General features: G+C 37.3%; 2 protein-coding genes across 2 annotated transcripts; one reads left to right on the forward strand and one right to left on the reverse strand.

Moving 5' to 3' along the window:
• Positions 1-303: 303 nt before the first annotated feature.
• LOC145029163 (histone H3.3) lies at positions 304-2,063 on the reverse strand. The gene is made up of 5 exons (XM_078977800.1): positions 1,927-2,063; positions 1,180-1,251; positions 939-1,015; positions 766-856; positions 304-654 (listed from the first exon to the last, which is right to left on the reverse strand). The coding sequence occupies exons 2-5, from the start codon at positions 1,249-1,251 to the stop codon at positions 484-486; spliced, it is 411 nt and encodes a 136-aa protein (XP_078833926.1). The 5' UTR covers positions 1,927-2,063; the 3' UTR covers positions 304-483.
• Positions 2,064-5,712: 3,649 nt separating this feature from the next.
• On the forward strand, positions 5,713-8,607 carry TL29 (ascorbate peroxidase 4). The gene is made up of 11 exons (XM_078977881.1): positions 5,713-5,878; positions 5,958-6,056; positions 6,359-6,455; positions 6,748-6,782; positions 6,920-6,985; positions 7,080-7,120; positions 7,199-7,329; positions 7,404-7,510; positions 7,606-7,743; positions 7,838-7,972; positions 8,266-8,607. The coding sequence occupies exons 1-11, from the start codon at positions 5,786-5,788 to the stop codon at positions 8,374-8,376; spliced, it is 1,053 nt and encodes a 350-aa protein (XP_078834007.1). The 5' UTR covers positions 5,713-5,785; the 3' UTR covers positions 8,377-8,607.
• Positions 8,608-20,054: the final 11,447 nt, after the last annotated feature.

Consider the following 20,054-nt stretch of genomic DNA (forward strand, 5'->3'; position numbering starts at 1 on the left):
TTGTTGCCCTCCACTTTAACCGGTCACCTTTCTAGGGTGTGTAACATCGTCCTCCACCCCATTCCTTACGGATCATAAACCAACCACTTGAAACTCTCATTTGGGCATAAAACCTAGTCATTGAGGCACACTTTTATTCCATCATTGTTTTGCTCCTTGCTAAAATTGTACCATTAGACATAAACCTAAACCCTAAAGGTCTCAATAATCCCTTTGAAAATGCACATTTAAATGTCCAATTCCTAATAACCAACATTTTAGTTATTGTACAAAAAAAAAAAGAGAGCATGATAGAAAGATCAATAAACACCACAATGCTAAACAAACGATTAATCTCCAAAATATCATCCAGCAACATGAATCTCAAGAACAATAGAACTTGATACTAGCACTAAGGAGGTACAAACTAGAAAGCTTAATATCAAACATAACATAACATCTAGATTTAGATTTAAGCAACACAAACATAAATGAGAAGACAAATCAAGCCCTCTCCCCTCTGATACGCCTAGCAAGCTGAATGTCTTTGGGCATGATGGTAACACGCTTGGCATGAATTGCACACAGGTTGGTGTCCTCAAACAGTCCCACAAGGTAAGCTTCTGCTGCCTCTTGGAGTGCCAGCACTGCATGGCTTTGGAAACGCAGATCTGTCTGCAAATCCCAAAAATAGCAACACACTTTAAGAATCAATCACCAACAATTTTCATATCTTTAAGATTGTGTTGTGTTATAACAGTTAATATTACAATGTGAACTACTAACCTTGAAATCCTGAGCAATCTCACGAACAAGCCTCTGGAAAGGCAGTTTCCTGATTAAAAGTTCAGTACTTTTCTGATACTTGCGGATTTCACTGCATCATAATACCATTCAATCAAACATCATCAATCAACAGTAGATAAGATTGGGTGAAATGAACTTAAAAAGGTACAAACCGAAGGGCAACAGTTCCAGGTCTGTATCTATGAGGCTTCTTCACACCTCCAGTTGTTGGAGCAGACTTGCGAGCAGCCTAATATGCCACAATATCAAAATCATAACTTTGTTTTAGAACTAATTAAGATCTCTGTTTCTCAATTCTCATCAAGCAACTGGGACCCACAATGTAGAAATTTCAAATGGTAAAAAAGGGTGGATTAGGAAAAAAAAAAAAAAAAAAAAGTGAGAGAATGATACCTTGGTTGCGAGTTGCTTCCTAGGGGCCTTTCCTCCAGTAGACTTACGAGCAGTTTGCTTAGTACGAGCCATCTACAATAATTGTAATAGTTGTTTAAAAGACAATCAGAAACCAAATACACAAGAAAATCAAAATCAGAATAAGAAAATATGTTGATTGAAGATTTGAAGATGATGATAGCTTTGGTAATTTCATATTTCTGTTCTTGAAATCTGAATTTTTTCCTAAATAATCATCTAATCGAAATTACAGTAAATTCTTCAACTAACCCTAAAAAAACTGAAGCCGCAATAATATGTTTAAAGGCACATGCAAGCACCCCCCATACCCATTAATCCGTTCGTCATATTTTGCACTAAACTGAAGAATTTTAAAATCTTTTACAAGCTGCTGACAATTACATTATAATTATTCCATAGGATAACACCCTCAAAAGGTATATGCAAACACAGAAAAATTGGGGACGAAGGGGATGAGCAACATAAATTCAATTAGGGCTTTACAAGGTGTACGACTACACGAAGCAAACTAATTCATGCTTAAATCAAACAATACGCCAACACGCGAATCACTTTCTCCAACCATTACCAGCCTAATATCAAATTGATCAAGGAAAGATTTGGGGAACCCCTAATCAAAACACAAGAGCGAAATAAACAGAAACATGGAAAATCGTTATATCCTAAACCCTAATTTGTAAGACAAGCAGATCGAATATTATACGAGAAATATAGAGAGATGCATACCTTTCACCAGTTATTATCCCCAAAAGCTTCACAATATTTGGTACAATTTCTCTATTCCCTGCAAGATCCTTGTATTTATAGAGCTTTTCCTTGGAGGGGACTGGATAGATCCGATTCGGAAATATTATTGGGTTTGGATCTTTTTTAAATACGAAACCAAACGAATTATTGTGTGTATTTATTTTTGGATCTTTTTGCCCTGTCTTTTTTTTACTGGTCAGCATTTTGTAGTTTTTGTTTCTTTTTCCCTGTGTTTTTCTCTTTGGTAATGGTTTGCTTTTATAAAATTTCCGCCGTTTAAAAAGATATTGTTTAAAACATTTAATAAACTACAGTGGATTTATAGATTATCTTATATTTAGATTTTTCTTTGAAGTTTCTAATAATTAAGACCTGGAATTTGTCAATCGTTAAAAAAAAAAATTCTAAGTTCTAGCTTTAAATAAAAAAGAAATTTTTGATATATATATATATATATATATATATATATATATATATATATATATATATATATATATATATATATATATATATATATATATATAAAATAAAATCCCTACAATTTAAAATATTTAAAATTATAATCTATGATAATTTACAAAAAAAAATGTAAATTAAATTTAGCGAACTTGAAAAAAAAATAGTATCCATAGGATTAAAATCGGGATCTTACGTAAGATCATTTTTGGGTTTGTAAAATCGGGAGTGAAATCCTAAGATCCTATAAAATAAAATATAATTTTAACTTATAATTTTAAAACATAAAAATATTAATATTCAGTATTTCATTCAAAAATTATAAAAACTTCAAAACATTAGTTACAGCTCACAACACAAAATGATAAGATGTAAACTAATAAAAAAGGTAAAAGATATAAAATGGTAAATTCATTTTTTTCAAAATAAATAAATAAATAAAAGGAAGTTAGGTTCAAATCAGATCCCGATTCTATGATCCTTCGACCCTACCCCACATGTGATTCGTATACGACCCAACTCATTTTCCTTACCTATGATCGTAGTACGATCAAATTGCGATTTTGACAGCCTTACATAGGATTGTAATGTTAGCTTTTTGAAATAGACCAATTTTGTAAGATCATTCGGAGTATCCACCACTAACGTGATGGGTGTCGCTTCATCACCACACACAACCACTAAAAGGTTGGTAATACCACCATTATAGCCCTCTTATTTTTTTGATTATATATATATATATATATATATATATATATATATATATATATATATATATATATATATATAGAGAGAGAGAGAGAGAGAGAGAGAGAGAAAGAAACTCATTGGTTGTAATGGTTCGTCCTCCCCACCATAATTTATAACGACCATTAACCATCACTAACCATTGGGGTGGTGTTCACATTTGTGGTTCGTAGCCAACTGGACCACACTCTCCTTCGTTATATGTATACCAATTGGTCTAAAAACAAAATTGAGGGGCACTTTAAAAAATGATAAATAAAGGCTAAGTTATAAAGATGTAAAACTTTTTGGTATTTTCCCCATGTTATCCATGCCAAGGGACGTGGAAAGCTTCCATGTCAACAAACAACACCGCTACAAAACCACCAACGTGGTGGCCGATATACTCTCATTGTGAAGAAGAGAAAAAAAGAAGAAAAAGAAGAATAAAGGTGATTGGGTGTGGTTTGCCTTGGTGTTTACAACGACTCATAACGACTGACGGTAGGATGCGGGTGGTTTGCACGCTTATGATGACCTTATCACTTGGCCAAGAGCCCGAGTCGTGAATGGTATACCCTCTGATATAATATTTTGTGTTAATATGTTATTATTAACATTAAAACATAATAAAAATCTATCAAAGTTATTCAATATTTTAAATAACTTTGATAGATAATTACTTTCTCAGACGTTAAATGATAAAATAAATATTTTATGTTAAATGATAAAATAAATATTTTATGTTAATATGTTATTGTTTTGTTTTTTAAATTAATATAATTGATCATGTGGACAAATACATGTATGTTATCATTTTGTAAGTTTTTAGTTTATTACAGAAAGAAAAAAGTACATTGTTATTAATAGTAAAGCTTTATGTATTACAATTTACAATAAAAAACGGAAGTTACTATATTATGTAATTTCCATAGAGTAAATTACAAATTTCACAATTTTTTTTTTTAATGTGTAGGTCTATTCTATACATCTTATTTGCAACAACCGATGTATTTTTTATGAAAGTGTTTATCAATTATATGCTATTAAGATGAAGTTTTAAAAAATGCTTGAATAAACCTATGTGATATTAAATCAATAAATTGTTTTTGAATAGGTAGAAAATTTTGTTTATATACATAAAATGACTATTGTCAAACAGGTTGGATCAGGTGAGAATACACTTTTTTGATATGACAAGTGGATCGGAAATGACGCACTGAAAGATGTATTTCCAGAGCCCTTCAAACTTGAAAGGCATAAACGATGTAAAATTGAAGAGAGAGTGCAAATTGGAGCTCTAAATTGGGACTGGCGAACTTCCACTTCGCTGGCTAGACATGACAATGAAATCAACAGATTATCTTCAATGCTTAGAACCTTCCAACCGACTTCTAGACAAGATACATGGGTTTGTGGAATTTCGAGTGACGGGAATTACTATTGGACATCTTGAGAATGTTTTTTTGATAAACCTCTGATTACATCTAATGAAACCATTATCAATTGGACCCATGATGTTCCTGTCAAGGTCATGTGCTTTATTTGGAGAGCGGATCTTAATCGTATACCGACGGCTTGTGCCTTAGTCTTACTCAGACGGGGAATCACGATAAATTCTATCACTTGCGGATATTGTGAAACTGAAGATGAAGACGGAGATCATATATTTTTTCGTTGCCCTTACACACCCGCTCTGTGGAATTGGATATACGGATGGGTCAACATGCATACCCCAGATATCTCAAATGTTGGAGAACTATTGGATTTTGTATACAATTGGGGTAACTGTCGATCACAAAGGGAGAATGTGGTGGTATGGCACATTGTGGTGGTCATGGAAAGCACTATGTGATAGAGTATTCAAGAACAAACGGATACCTCCAATGAAAGTGGTTGATTGGTGTATGTGTCCTACTCGTGTAACATGAGACCCAAACAGGAGATTGTAAAACTTGTTATTTTTCTTTGTTTGTTCTGGCTTCTCATCTAGCTACTTGCTTTGTTAGCTGCTTTTTGTTGTTTTTTTTCTTATTTATAATATTATTTGTCGATTATAAAAAAAAACATAAAATGACTGACATAAGTAAAAGAGTAATTAACATGTGTGCATGCACTTGTCATGAAAAATACATGAGGTGTCGATCCATAAGGTTTTTAGGATTGTAACAAACTAACAATGGTAAAATGGTAAATTAGTTTCTATGCATAACAAACAATTTCTAATAGTAGGAAACCTTATCAAATAATAGTTAAAAAAACAATATGACATTTTTATTTTATATAATCCAAAAAACTTAGATATTTGATTTTTGTAGAATATTTATGTTTTTACATAAACCTCTTTTCATTTTATATCCAACATGGATGGAAATCGCAACAATAAAATTATCTAAGGACGGTCGCAAAAATAAAAAAAAATTGTTAATGTAATTTCAATAATTACTTTTATTACAAATTGGTCCACGTGGATTCGGGTCGGATAAATTCTGTTAATGATCCGGGACATGTCACTAATAAGATCACAGAGCCACAGAGGTAGGACTAGAAAATTCCCGATGGATAGGATAAAATCCACGCACACCCATCCACTTGGATTGCGCATAATAATCTCAAATTCAAACAGACCAAGAGCTCGAAGAAGAAATCAGCAACAATGGGGTTGATTTCCTTCCTCTCAACACTCCCAACTTTGCTTCCAGTAGCTCCATTACCCTCCTACAGTTCCTCCAGATGCCCAATTCATTCTGTAAGTACAGTACTTGAATAATCATCACTCCATTATTGTGTGTTGATATGATGGTTTCCTGACTTAATTCCATGAACAGGGTACCATTAGTTGTAAAATTGACGATGCTGGTAGCCATGAGATTAATGGTGTTCGAAGGAGGGACGTTCTTAACTGCTTTGGGGCTGCCGTTAGCATGGTGATTATGCTTCTCTTTTACTCCCCTTTCGGTTTTTACTTTCCATTATCGATCAACCCTCGATTTCACTAATTCTAATAATCTTAGCAACTGATTACACAAAATCAATGTACGTTAATGCAATAACTACAGTAATCATAAAAGTAATTCCAACCTTCTTAATCTCATAACTCAAAGCTACAATAATACAATGGGAAAAATACGATGTTAATTAAGATATGAAGAAACTTAAAACTTATAGTTCTTTGATGAATTTGAGTGATATGATCATTGAGTTTCCGCCAGTTGTTCTCTCTTCATAGGAATTGGTGGCAAGCTCCAGCCCAATCTCGAGCCCATTCATTGAGGCAGCTAATGCTGCTGATTTGATACAAAGAAGACAACGTTCAGACTTTCAATGTAAGCTCTTCAATTGCTTTTGTTTTAACTCATGCTTTACAATATGATTGTTAAAAAAATTTGAAATCTTGAAAACTCAATTTTGAAAAGTTCAAACTGCAAGCAATAACACAGTATATACCTACTATAGCAACGATAACCAGTTAATTAATCCATTTTTTTAAACTTTGCTGATGTGGATGCCAAGTCACAATTACATATCAACTACATTTATGTGAATTACAGTTTACAAACACCAGTAATTATATTTACAAATACTTGAACTTGAACTTTTTCTTTTTTTATTTTGCAGCAAGTATAAAGATGACCCTCTATAAAGCCATTAAGGTAAACCATGAAGTTTATATTTCTGTTATAAGATATTAAGATAAAGAAATGTAAGCACATTGAGTATTGATATTTCCTGCATTTTACCCTTTACAATTTCCCTTTTGGAGAAATCTGAATTGTTGTTTGAATTTCAGGCAAATCCAGAGCTGATTTCACCCCTCTTAACATTAGCACTTAATGATTCTATGACATATGATAAGGTCTGAATCATAACATTTAATTGTTACACTTTAGCTTACTTAATGAGAGTTGTTTTATTAGTTAAAATTAATTTCTTTATTGTTAAGCTTTTAGCCAACAAAAACTGGAGGCCCCAATGGATCCATACGCTTCAGGTACTTCCCATCTCCCACATGTTACAAAGCTCTTAAAATGTTTGAATTTATACTTTGTGTGTGTGTGTGTGTGTGAAGCTCTGAGATTGAGAGACCAGAAAACAAAGGACTTTCTGGTGCTTTATCAATGGTGGAAGAAGCAAAAAAAGAGATCGATTCTTACTCTAAAGGTGGACCAATTTCATACTCCGATCTCATCCAATTAGCAGGTTTGATGTTTAGGAAAAATGAATGAGGGCAAATCTGTAAAATATCAAGTCTTGATGGTTTGAATTTAATGTAGCTCAAAGTGCTGTTAAATCAACATTTTTGGCATCGGCCATTAGAAAATGTGGTGGTAATGAAGAAAAGGGGAACTTGTTATACTCTGCTTACGGATCAAATGGACAGGTTTTTCTTTTTCCCTACATTAATAAATAAATCTAATCTATTCTTTATTATTAGTATTATTTTATTCAAAAAATATATATCTTTAAATTTTACAGTGGGGATTATTCGATAGAAATTTTGGAAGGTCAGATGCTCAAGAACCCGACCCGGAAGGAAGAGTACCCAATTGGGCAACCGCAAGTGTTCAAGAAATGAAAGACAAATTCATAGCCATTGGTTTAGGTCCTCGACAGGTGGCTGAATTTTTTTTAGATTCTTTTTAAAGGATGATTTTTTTTTTTTTTTTTAACTAAAAAAAAAGTGTTAATTACAAAAACTATATTACAGCTAGCAGTGATGTCAGCATTCTTGGGCCCTGACCAATTAGCAACGGAAGCCAAATTAGCAACGGATCCAGACGTTGTTAAATGGGTTGAGAAATATCAACGAAGCAGAGAGACAGTCTCAGAGACTGACTATGAGGTTAATTAGCACAAAATATTAAAATTAAAATGCCTTCAAGGTTACCAAAGGGCTTGTAGCCCAGCGGTATCCGGTGTTGCCCTCCCTACTTGAGGTTGAGGGTTCAAGTCCCGTCGTGGACATAGGTGAATTTAAGGTGTAGTTTAGGAGTAGGTTAAATTTGCTGTTTCAAAAAAAAAAAAAAAAAAAAGCCTTCAAGGTTGAAAAACGAAAAATCATTTATTATAAAAATGGGTAAATTATCAAATATGACGGAAATGGAATCATTGATTTTGTTGTTGTTTTTTTTACAGGTGGATTTGATTACGGCTCTTACAAAAATGAGTGGTTTGGGTCAAAACATCAATTATGAGGCGTATTCGTATGCTGTTCCGAAGATTGATTTCAAAAAACTTAAGTTGTGAAAAGTTTGATATGAATTATGGTATCATGAAATGAGCAATAAAATCGGTTTTTGTTATCGGCATAACATACATTGTTGTTTTGTGCATGTAACACTATTCTTTATACTTTTATACTTTCATATTCGTATATAGAATTTTATGAGTTGTAAACTTATATTGCCACAATGATGTAAAATACATTATGTATTTCTGTTTTGATTTATCAAGTAACATGAATGATTGGTTTTTTAAGATGATTTGTTTATACAAATTTCATTAATTTAATTATCATCGTACAATGAGTGAAATGACAAATAGATAACAGGCTACGCTACTAAGTCTTTTTGTATGGTAAAACTAATTATTTTAAAGACTATGTCTATAGATCTAGGGGTTTAAAATTGCTATCTATGATCCGTTGTACTGGAAAACCGCGTTCTATCGAGTCGTCATGTGGAGATGCACTTTCATATCTTGGACAATTTTACGAAAATGGCACTTGCCAATGTATTATGGGATTTTTTTTTTTTTTTTTTTTTTTTTTGGGGGGGGGGGGGGGGTGTCTTTAGTAGTAAAATTGCTAAGGTCAAAATCCAGAAGCTTGTTACGAAGAGAAGCCAATACACAATCATAATCAGAATCAATACCATATATGTTGCTATCCTGTAATATATAGTCTTGCAATACCCCAAATTGGGTCCTTGAGGCGACAAAAACATATGAGGTAGCCTCTACTGTTGAGTATAAACCCAAACCACCAAACCTAACAGGTAAGGAAGCAATTCGCCATTGTATGTCGACAAAGAACGGGCACCACAAACCACAATGTCCTCAATTGCCCCACACAACCCATTGTAAAAGAATATTGCCGCCTCCTCCATATGTAGGGGTTGGCACGTACTCAGCCTAAAGAAAAGCTTAGCAATCCCAATACAAGACCGAAGCAGAAGGAGCTCACTCTGGGGTCAGACAATTGTGGAAAAAGGCACAATAAATTCACAAAATTTCCAGCTCTCTTTATGGCCACATGTTGCTTCCATTCATCCCATGTATGGGTTGTTTGTAAGTATTTTGGAATAATGCACCCAAGTATATTATGGGTCATCAAGAGTATTATTTAAGTTTGCTAATGTAGCTACGTAATGAACGCACCATTGATGGGTTTTACATACAATAATGCAAATAAATCATTATATACTTAAGGGTACATGCAACCTGTTAAATCTAGTCACAACTGTATTGAAGTAGCGTTCTATTAAACAACAAGAACCCTATAACCCTAGGTAATTTCGAAATTTATAGAAGAAAACATACCTCTTGATTGTTGCAGTAGGCAATCAAACAATCCTTCTTGTAGTTGCTTGGAAACTAGTACCAGATTTCTTGTGCCTCTGATGGTTCACACCTAACCCTAACAATAAGAAGGCTTAAGAGAGAGGAAAGGGGATGATTGAATTTCTGACTATCTTTTGTAAAGGAGGAGTGACCGAAAATCTAAGGCTAAGGGTCCTTTATATAGTGTAACTTGGAAACCCTAGATAACTCTAGTTTGAATAAAATAATATTAATTCAAATTGTTAATTATGTAACTTCCTATTTATCTGTAAGGAATATTCTAGATGTCATGGAATACCCTAATAACCTTCCACCCCTTCCAAGGAAGGTTCTGAAACCTCTCTTGTTCAACTATTGAGCAATTACACTTTAACCCTTACATTTTTAATTAATCCAATTAATCCCAAAATTAGTTCTAATTAATTCTTAATTAAATAATACTATTTCTAATTAATATAATATTTTCATAACATATTAATAAATTAATTTGTTGTTATTTCTTAATCATATAATAAATCAATAAATCATTCTCTCTCTCTCTCTCTCTCTCTCTCTTTCTAAAAGTCATCCTATTCAAATTACTAGGTTTGAGAGCAACCCAAAAGGACTTTGCTAATAATTCAAGCATATACTAATTCATTTATTGGCTTAGACACCCGATCAAACAATCTCCCACTTGGATAAGTCTATAAATGTAATTACCAGGATAACTTCTAAATTAGACAACAAAGAGTGCTTCCATAGCAACTGGCGAACTTTGAGCTAAACATACATTGGTCCTAAGATAAGTGATCAAATATTAATTCATTCTACTAGATATCATACAGATATGAGACATGGATTAAAATCAATCTCATTGTCCAAGTTTTGTTTCCTGATTTCTTGATTTGTGATGACGACATAAGACTTCAAATTGAACACATCAATCGAGTCCTGGCTGGGCCCAACACTATAAGTCAACACCAAATCACCAAGGGGGCCCAAAGATATTGCTTTTCCCATTACACAAAAGGAACGAATAAACTTTGGCTCATATGCTTCTATCTTTTACTTATCAAATTATACATGACACTGTGTTTTATAACACCATGTCAGTGATGCATTTTCGCAATACCAATGCACAACCGACTCGTAAATTACAACTCATATATCTCCGTTTCAAGAATATAAGATATTATCATCTTAGAATTATTTGTGATATAATCCATGAAGTAATTCCCTGAGCGTGGGTTTATCCAACACTTAAATATCTGTTTATAAGTACCCATGAATGTTGTAGCAATAAAATTGCTATGTCTAACCACCTTAGATAATCTACAATCCATTTCATGTCAGTCTTAATTCACTAGTTACTTCCCAAAGTATGAATGACTGTGGAATTTGAACAATTAAATTATCAAGAAGTAAAACATGCAAAATGAAACACAAGAATAAATAATTGACAAAGATAGTAAACAAACTCATACATAATCTCTATTATTTAATCAACAAAAATCAATTACATGTATTTTGTTACAAGTTTCAAACTAATCATCTAACTACTAAAACTAATATCATCTCTCAAACCAATGCTCCTAGCATGCTGATTATGCTTAATCCTACTTAGAGCATTTGTGAGAGGATCTGAATGATTCTCTTCCAACGAAACTCTCTTCACTATGAGATGACCACTCTATGTTTGATATAATGGTACCTTTTATCGATGTGTCTTGACTTTCCATGGTCTCTTGGTTCTTTAGTGAAAGCAACTGCACCGTCATTATTACAGAAAAGCTCCATAGGCTCCTGAATGGTTGGAATTACTCCAAGATCTCCGATAAAGTTATTCATCCAAACCGGTTCCTTTGATGCATCACTTTCCACTATGTACTCTGATTCGCACATAGAATCAACCACTGTATCTTGCTTGGAACTTTTCCGAGTAACTGCTCCACCATTTAATGTGAACACCCAACTAGATTGATAACAAAAGTTGTCTCTGTCTGTTTGAAAGCTAGCATCATTATACCCAATCACTCTCAACATATCACTGCCTCCAAAGACTAGAATCGTATCCTTTGTCCTTTGCAAATACTTGAGAATGTTCTTAACTTCTATCCAATGAGCTCTGCCAGGATTTCCCTGATAGCGACTAGCCATGCTTAAAGCAAAGGATACATCAGGGCGAGTACATGTCATAGCGTGCATGATCGATCCTACAGCCAAAGCATAAGGGACTTGACTCATATCAACTATCTCTTAATCCGCACTGGGCTTTGAGTCTTATTCAATTTGGCATTGCTCTGAATAGGTAGCTCTCGTTTCTTGGAATTTTCCATACTAACCCATTTTAGTACCTTGTCCAAGTATGTACTTTGGCTAAGTTTAATCAGTCTTTTCTTTCTGTCTCTCAAAATTATTATCCCGAGAATATAGACAACCTCTCCTAGATCCTTCATATCAAAACACTTTCCAAGCTAATATTTTACTTCTTGCAAGGTTCGAACGTCGTTTCCTATAAGTAGTATGTCATCAACATACAATACTAGAAAAGTTACTATACTCCCATTAGCCTTGACATACACACATGACTCATCTTCACTTCTAGAGAAACTAAACTCTTTGAATTTCTCATGTAAGCAAAGATTCCAGCTGCGAGATGCTTGTTTCAATCCATAAATGGATTTTTCAAGCTTACACACTCTATTGGGAAACCTTGCATTAACAAAACCATCTGAAGCTAAACGAAAGACTCTTATTTAACTTGGTTAAATCATCTTTGTTTTCCTTACTTTAGTGTTAGTGTTAGCGTCATTAGTTGATAGTTAGTTAGTTTGGTAAATTAAGTTTAAGTCTTGCAAAACTAGAGAAAAACTCTTTTCAAATTTATTACTAATTAGTTAGTAGTAGATAAAAATAGCTAAAACACTGTTCCTTGTGTTCGATACATGTCTAGAATGCTATACTATCTTCAACAAGATACACTGCCTGGGGGAATAATTAGTCATGTTAGTAGGATTAACTAGTGCATATTATTTATGCATACATAACAACATATTATGGAGTTATAATTGACAATGTGAATTTTTATACATTTATAAAATTGAAGCATAGCTTGTGTTGATAAGAAATTGAAACTAGTCCAAGACCTTCATTCCAATAGTTGAAATCTTCTGCAAGGTTTTCAATGAACCATTTTCAATTCTCTTTGTTTTCCGCACATATAACAACCCAACCAATTGGGAATAGTCCATTATTACCATCCCTACCCCCATCACAAAGCAACTCCTCTTGGCAAAAACTTTCAAGGAAACATCCATCCAAATTAATGATCCTTCTTCACATTCCCCTCCATCCTTGTTTCACTCCATCAAAGCATATGTAAATCTTGTTGAAGTAAGTCTTGCATTGCATCGACATAAATTTTAACCATCGAGCCAAGATTATATCTTTTAATCTCCTCACCATATGAACACATTCTAGAGTAATTTTCTGCAATTATGCCTTCAACTAGAGTCATAACATACTTCTTGGCTCTTCTACACTGACTCATACTAACATCAATGCCAAAGGTGTTTCTGACCTCCTCTTTTAACAATATCACACTCATCTTTTGATTGTTCACGAATTCTTGAGTAAAATGGGTACCTATCCATTTAAAAGTGACAATGGAACCTAATTTGAAATTCTTGGCACAATTATCGTCACCTATGAGAGACTTTCTTTGGAAGGACTTATCATTAGTCATCCATGAACACCAAACCCTAAAAGTACATTTTCCTTCACAACATTTGGCTAACAACCGTCTACTATCATTTTTAACAAAACATAATTCGCAACAACATAATTACATAGCACGTGTTTCAATTGTTTAGGACTCTCAAACCTCATACCTAACACTGGTACCTGCTCCTTCCAGTGTAGATGTTCATTGAAAATGTTTGGCAAGTCAGGATCAATATATTCATTGTCATCCTTATCTTTATCAACAAGCTTAACTACACTTGGGTTAGCACCCATGTCTAATTGTGTACCCTTATCATGTTTGATAACATGAGGCCTTCTATTGTCATCTGCAACACCCATAAAAGTCATGCTAAATTTAAACATTTTTTAAAACATTTCAAAACCAATGATTATTACAAAACTTGTTTTCAAAATAGTATAATGTCAGAGTATCCCATAATCAAATCATAAAATCATGAAATATGATGAGTTGTACAATTACACCTTCTCCTTCCCGCGATTATCAGAAGTACCTAAAACAATAAGCGATAAACGTAAGCTCAAAGGCTTAGTGAGTTTCCCCCAAAATACCAACGCCATAAAGCATATCAATAACATAATAAGCCTTCAGCCTGACTGGACTGCCTCGCAATCCTTTAGCCTATCTGGACTGCTCTCCGAGCCTTTGGCACATCTGGACCGCCTCGCAGGGCCTACAAACTACCCGGACCGCTCGCCGGGCCTTCGGCCTAACTGAACCCCTTTGCAGGGCCTTCAGTTTATCCGGACCGCCCTGGGTATGTTGGCCTTCAGCACACAGCATGACCACCTCAACCCAACCCCAAACAAACAAACATGTGCACATAAATATCATACGCTAACATATATAACAGTCAAACTGATCTAACAATTATAACACCATCCTAACTACCAGGATGCAGACCTAATAGATCAATAAGCATAGTACCATCCTATCTACCAAGATGCAGAACTAACATATCACTAATCCTATCAAACAGTATGCATAATGAGCCTTCATCCTGACTAGACTGCCTCGCAGGCCTTCAACCTATCTGGACCGCTCTCCAACCTTTGGCACGTCTAGACCGCCTTGCAGGGCCTACACCCTATCTGAACCGCTTTTCACTTGAGTGGACCGCCTTGTAGGCCTTCAGTCTATCCAGAACGCCCTGCGTATGTTGGCCTTCAGCACAAAGCAGGACCGCCTCAACCCAAACATACACATACATATGCCAACATACTCATAACACATAATCAATCAACAAACAAGCACATATAATACAAATCATAACAACATACTATAACCAGGATAACAATCCAAAGGGCTGACCTTGGTGCCTTAGACCTTGTCGATATAGTGAGGAGAACTTATCTTACACGGCTGAAGTCCCGCGGATAAAACTCCAGCTGATGGTTGACAGATTCCCGAACTTTCAACATCAAACAATACCTAATTAATAATTGGGTTCCAAACCCAAGGTCCAACACACACTCTAAAATCCCAAAAGTCAAGTAATGGGCCAAAGCCTAACATATGGCTCAATTTTCCAAATTGGGCCCAGACCTCTACATGGTCTTTCCTTAAGGCCCATCCATTTATTCTAGTCCAAACTCTTGGTATTTCAATGGCCCAATATCTCATAATCATCAAGGCCCACTTATGGCCCACCACCCAATTTTCCAAATTGGGCCCAAGTCCTTCACATAGGCCTTATCCTAAAGCCCATCCAATATTTTAGTCCATTTACTTGTGCTTGGATCACCCATCAATAGCCCAATCACCAAAACCCAATAGAAAGGCCCAACTCAAGGCCCAAGTGAAATTAGGGTTTTCACATGAAATGACGATTAGGGTTAAGTGTTACTACTTAACCCATTAAGTCCAATATTGCCTTATGTTAAATGCAAATGATTATTAATTAATATTTTAAGTTTAGTAAATAATTCCAGTGTGGGTGTCGATCAATCCCCAAAATTAGGGTTTCATAACATTATGGTTTTCCAACCCAAATACTAGCCCATTAGTCAAATGGTTAGGCTTTTAGGTCAATTAGGGCTTCATTGGGCCCATTAGGGTTAAGCAAGTTGGGCACCACCCACTACCACCTCGGGTAGTGGTGGTCAGTGGCGGCTCACGGCGGCGGCGGCCACCGTGAGGTGGTGGTTATGATTTTTGGCTAAAAATATCTAAGCATCCCAAAATAACAATCACACACACACACAAAAGCATACATCCACCCAAGGCGGTGACGGGTTGTTTTCTTTGATTATTCCGGCCGTACAATACATTGTACACCAAAATATCCGAATAAACACATACACCTAAAATAACACATCTAAAATAACGCACACCTAAAATAACGCACAGAGACATAACCAACCTATAGCGGTAGGCGGTGGTAGCAACCAACCCACGGTGGTGCTGGTGGCTCTCTTGTAATTTCCAGCCAAATAACCACACAACCTTGACTGAAACACACCCAAAGACACACACACGTGCCCGGAACAGTAATACCACCACCCACCTAGGGGCGTACGGTGATGGATGTGGCTGAGCTTAGCGGCAACATCATCAGTTAACGATAACAGGTGAATAGGGATGAGAGAGACTCAACCACAACCACAGCGGCCTCCGCTGTCATCGGCCTTCAATCTATAAGGCTGAGTGATGACGGTGGCAACAAACATGAAGAGATCAACTTCAGGTTGGAAGGAAAACGAGGGCATTCGTTGGAGTCCACAGCGAACAACATCAAACTGGATGCCGACATTGGCGGCGACTTTGTCTTCAATTTTTGGGCACAGCGGCGGTGGTAATGCAGCAGTGGAAGGAGGTGGCGGCAACGACTGAAAATGTGTTGGTGACGGCTGGAGATAGGTGAGATGAGGGTGGCGGCTGGTACTAGGGTTAGAGTTTGTTGGGGAACGACAAGTTATAAACCCCGACTCACATGAAACATCTTCCCATATTGACACGACGTCCTCTTTCCCCTTTTCCTTTCATATTAAGTCCCAAAGTTACCATGCAATCCTTGCTTGACAAATTCTTTTCAACTTAGGTACATAATTTACCCTTTTAGCCCTAACCATCCAAAATCCCTTCAAATTAAGTCCAATATTTACTCTTTAACCCCTGCTTCCATAAATTCTTTTATATTAAGTCCAAATGATACCAAATATCCCCTCCTATACAAAACCTTTTCAAAATAAGTCCCAAAATTACACTTTAAGCCCCAGAGATTCAAATCTTGTTGTTTGTCTCCCCGAAACCAACACCCCTTTAATTATTATTTGATTTTGGCTTCAATAACATAAAATAATAATAAAAATTACATCTCGAGGTTCCGGGTTTACTTTTTAATTATAAAATCGTTTCTTATCATTCCTTACACGTCGGACAACTTGAACTACATGGCCACAATCTCAAGCATAACTATAGCCTTCCCAAGGCAATCAAAACTAACCCTAACAGGGTTTTTGTAACACCCCCTCTGGCACGTATCACAATATTGTCCGCTTTGGGCCACTCGGCACGAGGACTTCCCAGGGGGGTTACCCATCCCGGTACTACTCCCGCCCGAGCACGCTTAACTACAGAGTTCTTATGGGATCTGCTGCCCTCACGACTTTAAAATGCGTTGTGATAGGGAAGGTATCCACACCCCTTATAAGGAATGCTTAGTTCTCCTTCCCAGCCGATGTGGGATCAGATCTAACCCACTTTCACCCCCCATTATAGGGTTCGACGTCCCCGTCGAACACATCGACCCGTGCCCTGGCTCTGATACCATTTGTAACACCCCCCTATGGCACGTATCACAATATTGTCCGCTTTGGGCCACTCGGCACGAGGACTTCCCAGGGGGTCACCTATCTCGGTACTACTCCCGCCCGAGCACGCTTAACTGCAGAGTTCTTATGGGATCTACTGCCCTCACGGCTTTAAAACGCGTTGTGATAGGGAAGGTATCCACACCCCTTATAAGGAATGCTTAGTTCTCCTTCCCAGCCGATGTGGGATCAGATCTAACCCACTTTCACCCCCCATTATAAGGTGGGTTGCACCTGATCTTACATCGGCTGGGAAGGAGAACTAAGCATTCCTTATAAGGGGTGTGGATACCTTCCTTGTCACAATGTGTTTTAAAGCCGTGAGGGCAGCAGATCCCATAAGAACTCTGCAATTAAGCGTGCTCGGGCGGGAGTAGTACCGGGATGGGTGACCCCCTGGGAAGTCCTCGTGCCGAGTGGCCCAAAGCGGACAATATTGTGATACGTGCCAGAGGGGGGTGTTACAAATGGTATCAGAGCTGGGGCACGGGTCGATGTGTTCGACAGGGACGTCGAACCCTATAATGGGGGGTGAAGGTGGGTTGCACCTGATCCTACATCGGCTGGGAAGGAGAACTAAGCATTTCTTATAAGGGGTGTGGATACCTTCCTTGTCACAACGCGTTTTAAAGCCGTGAGGGCAACAGACCCCATAAGAACTCTGCAGTTAAGCGTGCTCGGGCGGGAGTAGTACCGGAATGGGTGACCCCCTGGGAAGTCCTTGTGCCGAGTGGCCAAAAGCGGACAATATTGTGATACGTGCCAGAGGGGGGTGTTACAAATGGTATCAGAGCTGGGGCACGGGTCGATGTGTTCGACAGGGACATCGAACCCTATAATGGGGGGTGAAGGTGGGTTGCACCTGATCCTACATCGGCTGGGAAGGAGAACTAAGCATTCCTTATAAGGGGTGTGGATACCTTCCTTGTCACAACGCGTTTTAAAGCCGTGAGGGCAGCAGATCCCATAAGAACTCTGCAGTTAAGCGTGCTCGGGCGGGAGTAGTACCGGGATGGGTGACCCCCTGGGAAGTCCTCGTGCCGAGTGGCCCAAAGCGGACAATATTGTGATACGTGCCAGAGGGGGGTGTTACAGTTTTAAAACCTAGTGATAAACAAATTTCTTGAAATATGATTACGTTTACTCAATCCGAAATCTGAACTCTCGAGGTGGTCTGTCTGGCTACTTGACAAACCACCCACACTGAATCATTGCTGAATTCATTGCACTTATCTCCCAACTGGCTACTCAACTTCTGATTATCTGGTGTTTATACTAGAAGACAAAGTCACATACCAAATTTCCCTGCAATACACATATACTTGACAGAAAACTCATCCGGAATACCGAATATCTTCCCGGTTGTTGAACCAACGAGCAATCTTACATTCGCTCCGTGCAACCTCCGGAGGAAACTTTGACTAGAAAAAAGTGCCCTAGCTATATCGCCAATCATAGCTCCATCAATCCTTCTGATCCATCCGATCATAATAGCTTGATGACATGTCGCCATCGAATCAAATACGAAATGTGAACGCTCCCAGAATACCATAGTCTTACATCATGCCCGGTCCCCAACGACCTACCGTTTCCTGATCCTAATGATGCTGTGGTCTACCCGCAATCTTACAAACTGGCCAATCCTGACCTAATCATCTGATAGAATTCATGAATGCTATTGTTACCCTCGTAGTCTCACAACACTTTCACCCTAACACAACCGCATCCCGATGCCTTACCCCTAAGCTATCAATGCGAAACGCACACAAAGTCGAGCACACACTGGGTCAAACGTCCAAACTGAACTCAATTTATGACTGGAACCCCCCAACCTGGTTTCCCTAATTTCCACTATCATGCCCCAGGAAGACACGATTCACATGTTGGGGAGTTTCGTTGAACTCCCAACTCACACAACCCTCAAGCCAAACAGCCACTTGGGCCACCTTCCTCCCTGGCTGGAATGCAACACTCATCCCAATTTCAAAATCGCTCCTGCTTCTGAATTCCGGGACAATTCTCCCCCACTTAGATTCGACTAAGTCTTCATAATGCATGAAAATTAGAGAATTCCCAATCATTCTCACTCCCCAACAATATATCCGATGACAACCGATTCTTTCCAACTAGTGTTCCATTAATAGCCAATCCCAAATGATCACTCACTTCTAGGAACTAAATGAACACTTCCTGAATCCCAGTGAAACCGATAGTCCCTAATGTTTGATTGATCCCACACTCAAATCTTGAGGGCCAGAAGATAAATGCTCCAACTAATATCTCAGCTACGAGCTACTTTCCTTGGATTTTCTCAAGGTACTCTAAACAAATCTCCCGCCCTCGGGCTCTAGAAATTATATCATTTAGGGTCGTCCACAGCTAAACTACAGTAGTTGAAACAACCTCTGCGCCAATGCAATGGTTCGAGAAAAAGAAATCGATTTTTGAGATATGCATGTGCCCAGAAGACTTCACGAACTGCAAACCCAAATCCTTTAATGGAAGCGGGGGAGTCATTGCTCTAATGCAATGGTTCGAGAAAACGAAATCGATTTTTGAGTAAGAAAGTAGAGATATACATATGGGGACTATCCCCTCAGATTCAAGGGAATGTATTGGCTTTGAACCTTATTACTTTCAATAGTGCCATGGAGTCCGCCAAGGCGTGATGACCCCCGTTCCTGAGCCAACCAAAGGGGGTGACTATAAGCGAAAGTCTTGGAGCAAGAAAAAGGGACAGCCAACACAAGAGCCCTTGAAGAAACAACAGATTGTTGATGTTCACGCTGCCCTTGCCGCTCCAACAC

Source organism: Lactuca saligna, chromosome 1, assembly GCF_052625555.1.
Source record: "Lactuca saligna cultivar CGN05327 chromosome 1, ASM5262555v1, whole genome shotgun sequence".
NCBI lineage: Eukaryota > Viridiplantae > Streptophyta > Magnoliopsida > Asterales > Asteraceae > Lactuca > Lactuca saligna.